This window comes from Natrix helvetica (genome assembly GCF_964273705.1).
Source record: "Natrix helvetica genome assembly, chromosome: 15".
NCBI classification, from domain to species: domain Eukaryota; kingdom Metazoa; phylum Chordata; class Lepidosauria; order Squamata; family Natricidae; genus Natrix; species Natrix helvetica.
The window spans coordinates 1,506,355-1,522,373 of NC_138565.1; the positions used below are offsets into that span (position 1 = coordinate 1,506,355).

A 16,019-nucleotide genomic window follows, 5' to 3' on the forward strand; every position below is an offset into this window, starting at 1 on the left:
ATCCTCTGCCATCAGGGCTCCAGGAAAGGGAAGCTCTGACCCAGGGGTGCCCCCCCACCTCTCCCCACTGCCCAGCAACCCCAGGCTGGTGCCCAGGCAAAGGGAGCCCTGGGGAAGACTCAAGTGCCCTTCCGCATCTTCCTGCTTTGTTTTCATGTTCTCTAACAGCCGACATGAGGGAGGGAGGGACAGAGGCAGGGAGGGGAGGCTCTGGCTGTGGTGCTGAACTCCCTCACCACTGAAGGATCCTTGGGAGACCGAAGGGGGATCCGAAGTTGCTTCCAAAGCCTGGGAGACTCTGGGGGAGGTCAAAGGCTGCAGCCCCCTGCAGCCCCTTCAGTTTGGGACCAACCAGCCTGGGTGCAGAAGGAGGCTTAGGAGATGCTCTGCAACCGCTTGGGACTTTGCGCTGTGTGGGAACTGCCTGGGAGGTGCCAGGCTGGTCCTGATGGAAAGTTCATGGCCTTACCTCTGCCAAAGATTTTATGCCCTTGGAATGAAGGACACCTGGTTGCACATCATACCTTTATTAAATTTCTTTATTAATTTGACATTCATTGGCTGCTCGGCTCCTCTGCAGATGAAGAAGGACGGACAGAAAGCTGCTTAAAGATCGTTCCATCATGTAAATTTTGTAAAATAAGAGACTCTCTGTCAAGGTAACAGATGGAAAGCAAAAGCAGAGGGGGTGGTCTAGATGCCCTTTGGAACCCCTCCGAAGAAACCCCCGTCTGCTGAAGGAGCCCCCTAAGTCGTAGGCCTGAATTTCATTTCTGCTTGCTTGTAGGAGTAGTGGAAGCCTCTCCCCGACCTCCAGTTGATGCCATCCGCGTAGGAGTCGTGTTCTCCCAGCCAGTATTTCCCGTTGAGGTTGGCGAAGTGGCAGTCATTGTACCACCAACCCCCTTTGTACTTCTCTGCGCAGTGGAACTTTTGGGGGTCCTGCTGCTTGTCCCGGGTGGAGAAGGGCATGTTGTTGTGGATGAAGAGGGAGTCATCTGGGGGGAAGAGAGGCAGGTGGGTGCCCAGGCATCTGCAGGGCATCAGCCAGACAAGGAGGGTGTTCCTTGGCCTGACTGGCATTGCCCAACCCACAGAGGCTTATAAAGTGGGGCATTTTCAGGGACTCACCTACAGGGCCCTCTATGAAGTTGCCCAGAGTCAGCCGATACTGGTCGGCTTCAGCTGCCACCTGGAAGGATTCATATTTGGCAAAAGTATTTTCACTGTCAAAATCCATGAGGTCAACACGCAACTCATTCTTTCCTAGGTAAGAATCAAGCCCACATCTGTATAAACGCCATTGAGTGTTATTTCCTTTGCCCACAGATCAGCCCCAAGACCCATAGCCCTGAGTCAGGCAGCAGCCCCACAGCCCCCCCTCTCTCTCTGGCACCCCCTCCATTCACAGTGGGGGCTGAGGGCCCAGATGGGCTCTTCCTAGCCAGGGCCCTCTGCCCCTTTTCCCTGGCAGCAGGAGGGCCTAGCCCCTCACCCAGCGAGGTCAAGCGGTGAAGGTGGTCGTTTCCCAGCCAGAATTCGCCCCGCTTGCTTCCAAATCCCTTCTTGTAGTCAGCCCATGTCCGGAAAAAATCCACCAAACCGTCTGACCGCCTTTGGAAAACCTGCGGGTGACAGCCGGGAATCTTCCCCTTCCCATTGGGCAGGCTTTCTCTCCCCACACCCCTCCCTCCCCAAATGTTGGGGGTCCCCAGAACTGCCTGTCTCCCCCCAGAAATGCCATGGGGCCCCTTCCCATGGGATCTGCCATGGGCCAGACTCACAAGCCATCCACCTCCGTCGGTGTGCATGTCGCAGAGCACCTGCAGGGGCCGGCAGTCCTGGGGGTAGATGGTGTGCCAGCCGCTCAGGACCACCCCCTGGGCCAAGAGCTCCTTGCAGCTTCGGGCACCTGGGCAGAAGGAGAGGCAGGCGAGGGTGGCGCTCCCTTCCCCAGGGACTTCGCCCAGCCCCTCTGATTCCTGGGAGGCCAACTCAGGGGCCACAGCTGATCAGCTGGAGCATAACTGGCTGGTCAAGAGGACCGAAAGATTTTGGTATTGAATTTTTAATTAAAAATTGCGCCTGTTTTAGGACAAAATCCTTGGGGTGAGAAGGGGTCGCTATGGATGCTGGAGGGACCTGTTCATGCCATTGGATCTCCTGGATATATGGGGGGGGGCGGACGGAGAAGGGAAGGAAGAGCTAGGAGAGAGCCCCCCACTCACCTCGCTTACACTGGAGATCCCCCAGCCATTTCTCAGCTGCAGAAAGGAAGGAAGCAAAGAAAGACAATTCCTACCTACCCCATGCAGGGACAGCCGCCCCCACCTCATGGGGAAGGCAAGGCCAGGGAGGGATATGCAGCCAGGCTGATTTGAGCTGAGGTTTCCAAGGAGAGATTGGATTGCCATTTGTCTGAAATGGTAGGGGATCTGCTGCTTTAGTCAGGGGTTGGACTAGAAGACCTCCCAGGTCCCTTCCAATTCTGTTTTTCTCTATCCTGTAGGTCGGATGTGCCATCAGCCTCCCTTCGGCCCATCCTGAGCTTGGGGAAGGGGCTGAGCTGCATGCCACAGGATTCAACCAGGGGCCCTTTGGGGTTTTCTGGGAAGGGCCACAATCCTTACCAATGACTGCGTTGTCACCTTTATTCCCTGGAAGGAAAGAGAAGAAGAAAGGGAGAACTGGGGGCCCAGCAGCTTCCCCGGGGCGCAAGGGGGAGGGAGCCAAACAGCTGAGGAAGACCCCCCCCCCTGGCGGGCTCAACACTAAAAAGCCTTCTACTAGGGCAAAATGAGTGCTACACTCTGTCCCGGGCCCCTCCCAAAGTCCCCAATGGGCTCCTCAGCCTGGCCCCCCCCTCCTTTTGAAAAATGTCTCTGAGATCAACATTTTCAAGTAGTGCAAAAGCAAATGGCATCATTTGTGTGTGTGTGTGTGTGTGTCGGTGAGAATTAGGACCCAGAGCAGCAGAAGAAACTCTTACCTTTCTCTCCGCGTGTTCCTTCCTCCCCTTTTTCTCCTGAGCGAAAGGAAGAGATTCCTCTGAGTCCCCCTGGCTCAATCTTGCCCAGACCCCCCCCTCACCCCAGGCAGCCCCCCTGCCCTCTTCCCTGCCCACACAGGAGGCCAGCTGAGGGGAGGAGGGTGGCTCAGTCAGTCCAAATCCCCCCCCCCCCATTTTAGTGCCCCTTCTCTGGAGCTCTTTTACCCATAGCGCGCTCTCTCTCCTCCTGCTTAGAAACACACACACACACACACACAAATACACACACACAAATAACTACATCCCTGGAGTCAGAATCCCCGGGTTGCCCCCTTACCTTTTGGCCCAGGGGGTCCAATTTCCCCAAGGATTCCCTGCAAGCCCCTTTCACCTGTTAAGAGAAGGCAGGGTGAGCTTCCAGGCCCTCTTCCCAGGGGGGAAGCCCCCTGCCACCATCTCTCTTTTGTGTAGGCTCAAGGAAGTGCCCACCGGGAGGGGCAGCTCTGAAAGACCAAGCACCCAGGAGCCTCTGCCCCATTTGTGCCAGGCTCTCCCTCCGTAGCTCGTCAGGTGGCTTCCTCCGGGAACCATCAGATCTGAGCACCCGCTCATCCCTCTGTCAACAGGCCCACCTTTGGTCCCGGTAACACCTGGGGGCCCCTGGTACCCTGCTGGCCCAGGGAAGCCTGGAATTCCCCGCAGGAGCTCCAGGGTCTCGTTGCTCTCCAGGCCCAGCAGCTTCAAGTCTGGAAGAAAGGAAAACATTTGGAGGGGGGAAGAAAACCCCACTTTCTTTGTTGACTGAAGTGAATATTTCCATCTCTGAAGGGGGGCGATGCTGCCTGTCCTCCACTGAGCCAACCAGGCAGCTGCTCACCTGGGCAGGTGGACTGCTCTGCCCCTCCGCAGGTTGTGGCCATGAGGCAGAGGAGGAAGAGAGCCACTCGCTTGCCAGCTCTGCCCATGGTGCCAGCTGGACTCCGACTGCCGCCTGTCCTGGACCTCTCTGGCTTTTATTGGTGGAGGCTGGATTTTAATCTCTCAAGTGGGGACTCCAAGGTCAATAGTTACAACAACACAAAGCACCTCCTTGTTGATCAGGGCACACACCCCTCGCTTCAACAGCTTGTGTTCTAATTCTGCCTCATTTGGGGAGGGAGCCTCTCTCAGCTGCCCCAAATGAGCCTCCCTCCCTCCCGTTTCCTTTTTGCGCAATGGAAAAACTGGATCAATGAGATTCCAGGTGGTCCCCTTTCCCTGCTGGTGCTTTGTAAGCAGAATTGGATTTCCCATTCAGAGTAATTAACCAATGGGCAAACTTATGCCAGGCTTCAATCTGGGGACACCAAATAAACAACCAGACTGTAACTTCCTTATTTTGTAGAAATTTGGGCAACATGGCTAAAGGGCTAAAATCCACAGGGGAGGCAGAAGGTTTGGTCAGGTGCTGTGAATTAAGGAAACGGTCCGATTTCAATCCATATTTCATTTCAATCCATATTTCATTTTAATCCAGATTTGGAGATGTCTTTGCTCTGACATCTGTTGGGAAAATAACCATGAGACGCCTCCTTCCTCAGCCTTTGGGCCACTGGAGACTTCCTCCTTGGTGTACAGATGTTGTCTTTGAGAAGTTGGACCTTCCGCATCCAAGGCCAGGGAGGGCTGCATGCACAAGGCCTGACATGATGTTGTGAGCCACCCATGGTTTGAATTGCAAGTGGCACAATACGGATTAGAGCAAAGTCTCCGAGACCCCCTTGGGGAGTTGAAAGGATCGTTTGAGATTGGCCCTTTCCCCCTCGCTCTCCTCCTCCGCCATCCTGGCTCCAGGAAGGGCAGCTTTGACCCCTGGGGTTGCCCCACCTTCTCCCCAGAGCCCAGCAGCTGCAGGCCAAGCGACCCCTGGGAAGACCCAGCTGCCCATCAGCATCTTCCAGCTTAGTTCCCATGTATGTCAAAAGGCCACATGAGGGAGGGAGGGGGGCTGCAGTTTCTGAACCCCCTGAGTCAGGAATGAACTTTGGGGGACTCGAGGGGGTCCCCGTGTTGTTTTGGAAGCCTCGGAGACTGCAGAGGGCTTCAAAGGCTGCAGCCACGTGGCAACTCCCAGAATTTCGGACCAACCAGGCGGGCGCAGGAGGAGATGCTGTGCAGCCACGCAGGACTTCATGCAATGAGTGAACCGCGTGGGATGTGGCAGGCCTGGTCCTGCTGGGTGTCGGGAAGTCCAGGGTCCTGCCAGCTGTTTTTATGTTTTGGAATAAAGGAGACCAGGAGACCTTCGGCTGGGTTGCAAATCATACTTTTATTTATTAAGATTATGTATTAATATTGCATTCACTGGGTCCCCAACTCCTATGCAGATGAAGGGAGACAGAGGGAAAGCCCCCCCCCCCCAACCTTGCAAAGGACCTTGGGAGTGGATACAAAGATGATTTAATCATGTCAATTATGTAAAATGCAAACTCTCTGGCAAGGTAGCAAGTCCAAAGCAGAGGGAATGGGCTAGATGCCCTTTGGGACCCCTCAGAAGAAATCCCCATCAGATGAAGGAACCACCTAAATTGTAGGCCTGATTTTCATTTCCGTGCGCTTGTAGGAGTAGTTGTAGCCTCTCCCCGTTCTCCAGTTGATGCCTTCCGCACCAGAACTGTGGGGTCCTCGTAGGTACAGGGCGTTGAGGTTGGAGTCGTGGCACTGGCTATACCACCAAGCCCCTTTGTACCTCAGGGCGCATTTCTCACCCGGAAGGCTGTTTATCCTGTCTCGGGTGGAGAAAGCCATGGTGTTGTGTTTGGGGATTAGAGAGTCACCTGGGGGAAGAGAGGGGGGTGGGTACCTGGAAGGCCAGTCCAGGAATCTCCAGGGCATCAGCCTGCCAGGGAGGGTGATCCTTGGCCTGAGTGGCACTGCCCATCCTGGAGAGGCTCAAGGAGAAGGATTTTGTCAGGGACTGACCTGCAGGGCCCCCTTTGAAATCAGCCACACTCAACCGATACAGGTCAGATTCGGCTGCCACCTTGAAGGATCCGTATTTGGCGAAGGTATGTTTATTCTCAAAATCGAACAAGTCAACACGCAACTCGTACTTTCCTAGGAAGGAATCGAAGGACCAAGTCCAGATCTGCAACAAGACCCACAGGCCAGAGAGAAGGGCCAGGCAGCAGCCCCACAGCCATCTTCTCTGCCACCTCCTCATCTACAGAGGGGCTCTTACCAGCCCCAGACCCAGCCTCTCTCCCCGGGCAGCCAGAGGGTCCAGGGAGAAGCCCCTCACCCAGCGAGGTCAAGAGGTGAAGGTGGTCGTTCCCCAGCCAGAATTCGTTCAGCTGGCTTCCAAATCCCTTCTTGTAGTCAGCCCAATCCCGGAAAAAATCCACCGAGCCATCCGACCTCCTTTGGAAGACCTGTGAGCAAGATTCGGGCTCCTTAACTTTTGCGCTTGGCAGGCCTTCTCTCCCCCTCCCTTCCAACATGTTGGGGGTCCCCAGAGCTGTCCCTCTCCCCCCAGAAATGCCAGGGGCCCCTCCCATGGGATCTGCCATGGGCCGGACTCACGAGCCATCCGCCTCCGTCGGTGTGCATGTCACACAGCACCCGCAGGGGCCGGCAGTCCTGGGGGTAGATGGTGTACCAGCCGCTCAGGACCACCCCCTGGGCCAGGAGCTCCTTGCAGCTTCGGGCACCTGGGCAGAAGGAGAGGCAGGAGAGGGGGGCTCTCCCTTCCCCTGAGGCTTGGCCCAATACCCCCAACCCTCGTATTCTGGGTGGAGGGCTGACTCAGGGGCCACAGCTAATCAGCAACAGGCAGCAGACCTCGTGATTGCGGTGTTGAAATTTTAATTTAAAAATTAAGCCTATTTTAAGGCAAACCCGATTGTTTTGTGTTTCCCATTTTGATGCAAAGGCTGAAGGGGGACCCTGCAGATGCTGGAATGCCCTGGCCATGTCACTGTCTCCCCAGGGTATCTGCGGGGGGGGGGGGGGGGAATAAATGTCTAGGACACCTGCCCTGGCCCCTCACCTCGCTTGCACTGGAAAGCGTCGAAGCCCTTCTCATCTGCAGGAAAGGAAGCCAATAAAAGTCAGTTCCTCCCCCCTGGATGAAGACCCCACCCCACCCCAGGTGGCAGGCAAGGCACTGGCGAAGGGTTCCACCTCTGCTGACTTGAAGTCAGCCACGGCACATGTGCCACAGCCACGAATCCCTTTCAGCCCTAACCTCAAGCCCCACTGAGCTGCATGTAACAACCAGGGTCCCTTTTGGCTTTCCTGGGAGGGGAGACAATTCTTACCAATTGCTCCTCCGTCTCCTTTATTTCCTGGAAGGCAAAGAGGAAGAGAAAGGCAGAATTCCCCCTCATCCCTCCCTGAATGGGGGGTTCAGCAGCCTCATGGGGGCTCCAGAGGGGGAGCTGAGGAAAAACCAGGCGGGGCTGAACCCTAGAAAAAGGGTCCTGGGGGGAAATGGGAGCCATCTCCAGAGCTGCTCCCCCCGGGGGCCTCGGGCCATTTTCATGGGGGTCCCTTCCTTTGAAAAAAGGTCTCTGTTGACCTCAACATTTTTGAGTATTTCAAAACAGAAGGGCTTCATTTGTGATTTGCACAAACACAATTTGTGGTTGTGTGAGTGTGTGAGAGAGAGAGAGCGGGGGTGGGGGAGACCCAAGAGGCAGAAGAAACTCTTACCTTTCTCTCCGCGTGTTCCTGCCTCCCCTTTTTCTCCTGAGCGAAAGGAAGAGATTCCTCTGAGCCCCCCTGGCTCAACTTCATCCAGCCCCCCTCCTTTGCCCCAGGCAGCCCCCCAGATGCCGTCCCTCTTCCCTGCCCACACAGGAGGCACACAGGATGAGGGGAGAGGGTCTGGGGTGGGGCTGGGATGCCTGACCTTCCAACTTGAGAAAGCCAAATCCCCACTTTGAGTGCCTCTTCTCTGGAGCCCCTTTTCCCCAAATGTTCCTTTCTCTCCAACAGCTGCAGAAATGCACGGGTGCGCAAACACACACGCACACAGGCATGCAATGCTAGCATAGGTTATGGTTGCCCCCTTACCTTTCATCCCAGGGGTTCCAATTTCCCCAGGGGCTCCCGGTGAGCCTCTTTCACCTGTCAAGAGAAAGCAAAGTCACCTTCCGCGCCCTCTTCTGTGGAGGGGGGAGAAGCCCCCTGCCAGCCCCTCTCTTTTGTGCAGTTGTGCAAACCAGAGCATCCGCCGAACCCCAAGGAAATGCCCACTTCAGGAGGGCAGCTGTCACAGCTCAAGCGCCCAGCAGCTCCTGCCGCATTTGTTCCCATTCCAGCTCTCTCCCTCCACAGCACGTTCCCTCCTGCCGGAGACCAGCTCAGGTGGCTTCCTTGGGGAGGCTCCAGAGGCAGGAGCCGCCTCCCTCCTCTTCCAACAGACCCACCTTTGGCCCCGGGAAAGCCAGGGGGTCCCTGGGCCCCTGGAGAGCCAGGCATGCCCGCACATCCCCTCAGGATGGTCAGCTTGCTGCCCTTCAGCTCCACCACCTGGGCTTCTGGGAAGGAGGGAGAAGATTTGGAGAGGATAAGCAGAGTTTTTCTTTTAGTGAAGCTACATTTCCCACCCCCGAAGGGTGGCAATGCTGCCTGTGCTCTTCAGAGGCCACCTGGCAGCTGCTCACCTGGGCAGGAGGGTTCCGTCCCTCCGCAGGTTGTGGCCATGAGGCAGAGGAGGAAGAGAGCCGCTCGCTTGCCATCTCTGCCCATGGTGCCAGCTGGACTCCGACTGCCGCCTGTCCTGGACCTCTCTGGCTTTTATTGGTGGAGGCTGGATTTTAATCTCTCAAGTGGGGACTCCAAGGTCAATAGTTACAACAACACAAAGCGCCTCCTTGTTGATCAGGACACACACCCCTCGCTTCAACAGCTTGTGTTCTAATTCTGCCTCATTTGGGGAGGGAGCCTCTCTCAGCTGCCCCAAATGAGCCTCCCTCCCTCCCGTTTCCTTTTTGCGCATTGAAAAAACTGGATTAATGAGATTCCAGGTGGTCCCCTTTCCCTGCTGGTGCTTTGTAAGCAGAATTGGATTCCCCATTCAGAGCAATTAACCAATGGGCAAACTTATGCCAGGCTTCAAATCTGGGGACACCTCTGCACCAAGTAAACAGACACACTTTCCTGTTTGTGTAGAAATGTGGGCAACAGGGCTGAAGGACTAAAAGCCACAGGGGAGGGAGAAGGTTCAGTCAGGTCCCTTTGAATCCCATGAAGGGAAAGGTCCAGATTTGGAGATCTCTTGGCTGTTACAACCATCTGGGAAATAGCCATGAGACGCCTCCTTCCTCAGCCTTTGGCCCACTGGAGACGTTCTGCTTTTGTGCACAGATGTTGTCTTTGAGAAGTCTGGACCTTCCGCATCTGAGGTGGGGGGAGGGGTTACATGTGCAAGGCACGAGTGGTCTCATATGGCGTTGTGTACCCCACACACATGAATTGAATTAAAAGTGGCAACATGGAAAGATACAGCGTGGATGAGAGCAAACATCCCCAAAAGCCACTTGGAGAGGTGGGAATAATTAAGACGGTGCCCTTGGTGCTCTCTTGAGCTTGGTTGTTTTCTTGCAGACGATTCATTACCCAACTAGGTAACACCATCAGTGCTAGTGAGGAGTGATGTTTGCTTTCAGTTTATATTCTAGTGACTTGCCCTGCCAGTTCTAGTGATGGTGGATTATTTGGTTGGGCCTTTTATTGTTGGCTTGTTTGGAGGTTCCTTGCTTGGGATATTGCTTAGTTCTTGATTGTTGATCTGATCCTGGAGTTAATCTATGATCTTCCGGGAGCTGATCGCTGGTGGGGAGGTGCTGGGGTCTTTTAGTTCCTTTTTGGGCTGGGTGATTGTCTTTTTTGCACAGTCTATAAATATTGTTAATGCCTATGTGTCTATTGATGGCTGATTTGTCAGAGTGCCAGACCTCTAGAAATTCCCTGGTGTTTTGGGACTTGGCTTGGTCTAGGATGGTGACAGATTCCCAATTGAGACCAAGCTTGTCCTTATAGCAAACAGCCCAACCAAAGCACCTCTAAGGTGACTCCCACCAACACCGACAGGACAAACCACTAGAATATAAACCAGGAGCAAACCCACTCCTTCCTAGCACTGATGATGTTACCTAGTTGGATCGTGGAACAAGAAAAGCACCAAGCTCAGAGAGCACCAGGGAGCTACCAAAATTCTCCTTTATGGGAAAGAATTACATGAGTGGCCATTTTCCCCAGCTGTTTCCCCCATTGCTCTCATCCTCAGCCATCACGGCTCCAGGGAGGAGAGGTCCAGCTCTGAACCATGGGGGGACGGGGACCCACCCCTTTCCCCAGAGCCCAGCAGCTCCAGGCGGATGCCCAGGCAAAATGAAAAATGACAAGAGTTCTTCAGCATTTTTCAGCTTTATTTCAAAAGACCACAGTGGGGAGGGCTGGTCCAGGCTGCAGTACTAAACTCCCTCAGCCAGGAATGAACCTGGGCAGACTTAAGGGGGTTCCCAGGTTAGTTTCAAAGCCTCAGAGACTGTGGAGGAGTCCAAAGGCTGCAGCCACATTGCAACTCCCTGAATCTCAGACCTACCAGGCCAATTGAAGAACCTGGGCTGCTTAGGAGACGCTATGCAACCACTTGGGATTTCCTGCAATGTGTGAACCAACTGGGAGGTGCCAGGCCTGGTCCTGCTGGGTGTTGGGACGTTCAGGGCCCTGAAGGCATGCCAAAGGCTGGCAGATCTTATGCCCTTGCAATAAAGGACACTTGCCGACCTCCGGCTGCATTGCAGATCATATCTTTATTAATCTTATTTATTTTGCATCTTCCCAAGTGCTGTGCAGGTGAAGGGGGACAGATGGAAAAGGACCCCTCCAGCCCTGCAAAGTCACTTGGGAGTAGATCACTTCATCGTGTAGATTTTGTATAATGCAGACTGTCTGTCAAGGTAGCAAATCAAAAGCAGAGGGGATGGGCTAGATGCCCTTTCGGGAGCCCTCAGAAGAAATCCCCGTCAGCTGAAGGAGCCGCATTAGCCACAGGCCTCAATTTCATTTCTGCCTGCTTGTAAGAGTAGTGGTAGCCTCTCCCCGTCCTCCAGTTGATGCCGTCCGCAAAAGACTGGTGTTCTCCCAGCCAGTATTTCCCGTTGAGGTTGGAGTCATGGCAGCCGTTGTACCACCAGGCCCCTTTGTATTTTTCAGCGCATTTATGCTTTTTGGGGTCCTGCTCCTTGTCTCGGGTGGAGAAGGGCATGTTGTGGTGCCTCTTTAGAGAGTCGCCTGGGGGGAAAAGAGAGGCAGTTAGGGGCCCAGGGCATCTCCAGGGCATCAGCCAGCCAGGGAGGGTATTCCTTGGCCAGACTGGCACTGCCCAGCCCAGAGAGGCTCATGGAGGAGGACTTTTTTGGGAACTCACCTGCGGAGCCCCCCGTGAAGTTGCCCACAGTCAGCCGATACTGGTCGGATTCCGCTGCCACCTGGAAGGATCCGTATTTGGCGAAGGAATGTTTATTTAAAAAATCCATCAAGTCAACACGCAACTCGTTCTCTCCTAGGATGGAGAGAGGAGCTATGAGAGGAGGTTCAGTCTACACATGCCTCAATGTCTCTCAGCCTGGAGCTCTGGCCCCACAATTGTTCCTCCATCCGCACAGGGGGCTCAGGGCCCATCAGAGGCTCTGCCCAGCCCTGCGCCCCTCTCCCCTGGCAGCAGATTCTCCAGGGAGGAGAAGCCCCTCACCCAGAGAGGACAAGCGGTGAAGGTGGTCGTTCCCCAGCCAGAATTCGCTCAGCTCAGTTCCAAATCCCTTCTTGTAGTCAGCCCAGTTCCGGAAAAAATCCACCGAGCCATCCGACCTCCTTTGGAAGACCTGCGGGTGACAGCCGGGCATCTTCCCCTTCCCATTGGGCAGGCTTTCTCTCCCCACGCCCCTCCCTCCCCAAATGTTGGGGGTCCCCATCCAGAAACGCCATGGGCCGGACTCACGAGCCATCCACCTCCGTCAGTGTGCATGTCACACAGCACCCGCAGGGGCCGGCAGTCCTGGGGGTAGATGGTGTGCCAGCCGCTCAGGACCACCCCCTGGGCCAAGAGCTCCTTGCAGCTTCGGGCACCTGGGCAGAAGGAGAGGCCAATGCTGATTCCTGGGGAGATGACTGAGGGGCCAAAGCTGGTTTGCAACAGGATTCCAGCAAGTTGAGCCAGCCAAGTGTTGAACTTTTAATTTAAAAATTACACTTATTTTAGAGAAAACCCATTTTTGGGTTTCCCATTTTGGAGCCAAGGTTGCCCGTAGTCAGAAGGGGATCCTGTGGGCCCTGGAACTGCCTGGCCAAGTCATTGGCTCTTCCAGATATTTGGGGAGGGGGGAAGGAAAGGAAGGGGTAGGGAGGAGATCCTCCCACTCACCTCGCTTGCACTGGAGAGCATCCAGACCCTCCCCATCTGTGCAAAGGAAGGAAAGAAGCAGCTCAGGAAGGGCAGGGAATTCCCACCAACTCCTTCCCCAGGGAGAAGAACTCTCCCCGCTCCATGTGGCCTGGGGGGCCGGGGGGGGCAGTCATCCCTCTGGGCTGACTTGAGCTGATGGGACACAGGCTCAGCCACGTCAGATGTGCCATGGCCACGAATCCCTTTCAGCTCATGGGGGGGGGGGGCTGAGCTGAACAGGATTCAGCATGATTCAACCAGGGTCCCTTTTGGCTTTCCTGGGGGGCAGAGACGACAATTCTTACCAATTTCTCCTTTGTCTCCTTTATTCCCTGGAAGGCAAAGAGGAAGAGAAAGGCAGATTTCCCCCTCTTTCAGGGGGGTCAAAGGGTATCACTCAGGCACAAGAGGGGGGCAAGGAGCTGAAGAAGGAACCAGGCTGAACCCCCCAAAATTGCCCTTCTGCTGGGGAAAAATGGCTGGCACACTCTCCCTCCAGCCCCCCAGAGCCCCTCGGCACAGGCTGCTCACCCCCAGGAGCCCCCGGGGCCATTTTCCGAGGGGGGAGGGGAGGCAGGGAATCCCTTCCTTTTGACAAATGTCTCTGGCACACCCGAGATCAACTTTATTTTTGAGTCTTTTAGAACGGAATGACATCATTTGGGATTTGCACAAACACAATTTGTATCATTGTGTGTGTGTGTTTGTGTGTTGGCAGCAGAGTGAGAAAAAAGGGACCCCTGAGAAACTCTTACCTTTCTCTCCATGTTTTCCTTCCTCCCCTTTTTCTCCTGGGATAAGGGAAGAAATTCCTCTGAGCTCAACCTGCCCGCTCCCCCTCCTTCTCCCCAGGTAGCCCCCCCCCCGATGCTGCCCCCCCTTGCCTGCCCACACTGGAGGCCATCTGATGGGGGAGGGTCTGGGGTAGACTGGGGGTCTTGACCGTCTCGATCCGGCATTCCAACCCCCAATTTTAATGCCCCTTCTTAGGAGCGCCTCTCTTGCACACTCCTCTCTTGCACGTACACACACACACACACACATACACACACACACACCTGGAACTCTGGGATCACAATCCCCCTGGTTGCCCCCTTACCTTTTGGTCCAGGGGGTCCAATTTCGCCAGGGCTTCCCTGCAAGCCCCTCTCACCTGTTGGGAGAAGGCAGGGTGAGTTTCCAGGCCCTCTTATGGGGGAGAGGGGGGAAGCCCCCCCCCAGCCCCCCCAGCCCCTCTCTTCAGGGCAGGCTTAAACCAGGGCAGGGGCTAAGCTCAGCGGGAGGTGGAATGTCCACAGCTGGCGTGCCAGGAAGACAGGGCTTCCCTCGCCCCCTTGTGCCAGTCCTAGCACTCTTCCTTTGCCTTGTGATAAAGGGGAGGGGGGCTTCATTTGGAAGGGAGCAGATTCAGGAGCCAGCTCGTCCCCTGCTCAACAGACCCACCTTTCGCCCCTGGAGCACCCGGGAGGCCCTGGGGCCCTGGAGCACCAGGGGTTCCTGGGCATCCCCGCAGGATGGTCAACTTGTTGCCATTCAAATCCACCGCTTGGGCTTCTGGAAGAGAGAAGAAGGTTTGGGATGCCTAACTTTTTTTCCTTTTTAAAGGTAAATTTACCATCTCCAAAGGGTGTCGATGCTTCTGTCCTCCTCCTCCTCAGAGCCCACCTGGCAGCTGCTCACCTGGGCAGGAGGATTCCTTCTCCCCTCGACAGGTTGAGGCCATGAGGCAGAGGAAGAAGAGAGCCGCTCGCTTGCCAGCTCTGCCCATGATGCCAGCTGGACTCCGACTGCCGCCTGCCCTGGACCCTCTCTGGCTTTTATTGGTGCCGGCTGCTTTCGTCCTTTTCTTGTGGGGACTCCAAGATCAACAATGACAAAACCGCAAACTGCTTCCTTGTTGATCAGGACACACACCTCTGGGCCCACCGCTTGGTGTTCTCGTTCTTCCTCACTTTGGAGGGAGTCAGATTTCCAATTTGGAGAAAAAGACTAAAAGCCAGAGTTCAAATCTGGGGAGATGTGTTCACCCGGGAAACAACCACACCTTTGATGATTGTGTGGGCAACAGGGCTGAAGGACTAAAAGCCACAGGGCAAGGATTAGGTTCGGTCAGGCGCTGGGAATCCCATGAAGGGAAAAGTCCAGCTTTGGAGATGTCTTAACCAGGAAATATCTCCCTGCTCAGCCCTTGGGCCACCAGAGCGTTCTCCTTTGGGCATGGATGTTGTCCATGAAAAGTCTAGTCCTTCTGAATTTGAAGCCAGGTGAGGCTGGAAACACAGGGACACTTCCTCCGTCTGTTCTCACACGTTGTTGTGGACCACAGGTGGCCTATCGGTGTGAAGAAAGAGCAAACATGCCTAAAAGCCACAGGGAGAGGTCAAAAGAACCATGTGAGATAGGGGTTTTCCCCGTTGCTTTCATCCTTGGCCCTGATGACCCTTTCCTCGCCCAGCAGCCTCAGGCAACAGGAAGAATCAAGCCCCCTTCAGCAACTGCCCAGCTGAGGAAGAAGAGACGAAGGTGGCAATCAATACCCCCCCCCCCGAGAGGAATCACTTCTGCGGCCAATGAAAAGACGTCTCGATAAAAGAGTGGGTTATGCCCACGGGGACCCTGCAATCCGTCATTCTAAGAGGCCGCCCTTCATTTCAGAAAGCTTTTGCTTAGATTCATTTCACAATTTCTTGCCTTGGTTGGCTCCCGATTTTTCTTTTGTAAAGCAAAGGGATAAATAGAAATGGTCCCCTTTTATTTAATCCCTATGAGCCTCTGTAAGATTTGCCCTCTTTTCCAGTTCGTTTCTTACTTCTTCCAAGAACATGTGTGGCCACCGTAGTCCTGGCCAGGAGGGGCCTTTCTCTCCAGGCAACCCTTCTCATGGTGTTGCCCACCCAGGCGCTGTGCATCGCAGGAAGCTTTGGCCCGTCCCTTCGGCACCCCTGGCCCCTCCCTGCTCCTACACTTATTGCCAAGGGAGGACCGGACGAACGGGGGTGCAGCAGACAGGAGCCCTGGTTGGTTTGATTTGGCCACAGTAAACATTGGAAACAGAGGATTTTGGAAAGCTCCGGGCCAAGGCAGACCCCAGACCCATTTTGTGGCCCTCTAAATACGTCTGTACAACATGAGGCACGAGACTCATAAATGCATAAATCTCTGGCGTTACATTTAAGGAAGTTGAGGGGGATTGAAAATTGGGAACTCCCATCTGCCTTTCCTCCTTTCTCTGCCCCCATCAAAGATGGCAAGGCACTTGTCCTGCACAGCCCTGCCTGCAGATGCCCCAAGAGCTCCGTAGCCCATCCCAGGCAGGCACCACTCGGGAGTCCATGGTCAGGAGGATCTGAGACATTTGCCAGCCACCCTTGAAACAGTGGCAGTGCCAGCCAGAGTCTGCTCCAGCACATTCTGATCACTTCACAGTGGCCGCCCCAGGCGCCTCTATGCCCCCTCTTGCCGACACAGTGGAGGCCACCTGGGATGGCTCAGCTGCCCCGTGTGGGGGCGACTGGTGTTGCTCTCTCCTCTGAGACCTACTTGCCCGAGGGGCTCTGCCCTGGGTTGGGTTGTAAGGTCAGGTGGCTTTTAGGCCAA

At 55.1% G+C, this 16,019-nt stretch overlaps 2 protein-coding genes across 2 annotated transcripts; both read right to left on the minus strand.

Annotated features, from left to right (window-relative positions):
- Positions 1 to 631: 631 nt before the first annotated feature.
- On the minus strand, positions 632 to 8,891 carry LOC309399322 (ficolin-2-like). The gene is made up of 10 exons (XM_081967042.1): positions 8,638 to 8,891; positions 8,401 to 8,511; positions 8,045 to 8,098; positions 7,682 to 7,717; positions 7,288 to 7,314; positions 7,017 to 7,052; positions 6,551 to 6,678; positions 6,270 to 6,399; positions 1,132 to 1,266; positions 632 to 998 (listed from the first exon to the last, which is right to left on the minus strand). The coding sequence occupies exons 1-10, from the start codon at positions 8,720 to 8,722 to the stop codon at positions 748 to 750; spliced, it is 993 nt and encodes a 330-aa protein (XP_081823168.1). The 5' UTR covers positions 8,723 to 8,891; the 3' UTR covers positions 632 to 747.
- Positions 8,892 to 10,910: 2,019 nt separating this feature from the next.
- LOC309399353 (ficolin-2-like) lies at positions 10,911 to 14,190 on the minus strand (the record flags this gene model as incomplete). The annotated part of the gene is made up of 9 exons (XM_081967089.1): positions 10,911 to 11,272; positions 11,409 to 11,543; positions 11,733 to 11,862; positions 11,979 to 12,106; positions 12,402 to 12,437; positions 12,728 to 12,754; positions 13,522 to 13,575; positions 13,866 to 13,976; positions 14,103 to 14,190. 9 exons carry the CDS (start codon positions 14,188 to 14,190, stop codon positions 10,989 to 10,991), a joined length of 993 nt encoding a protein of 330 aa, XP_081823215.1. The 3' UTR covers positions 10,911 to 10,988.
- Positions 14,191 to 16,019: the final 1,829 nt, after the last annotated feature.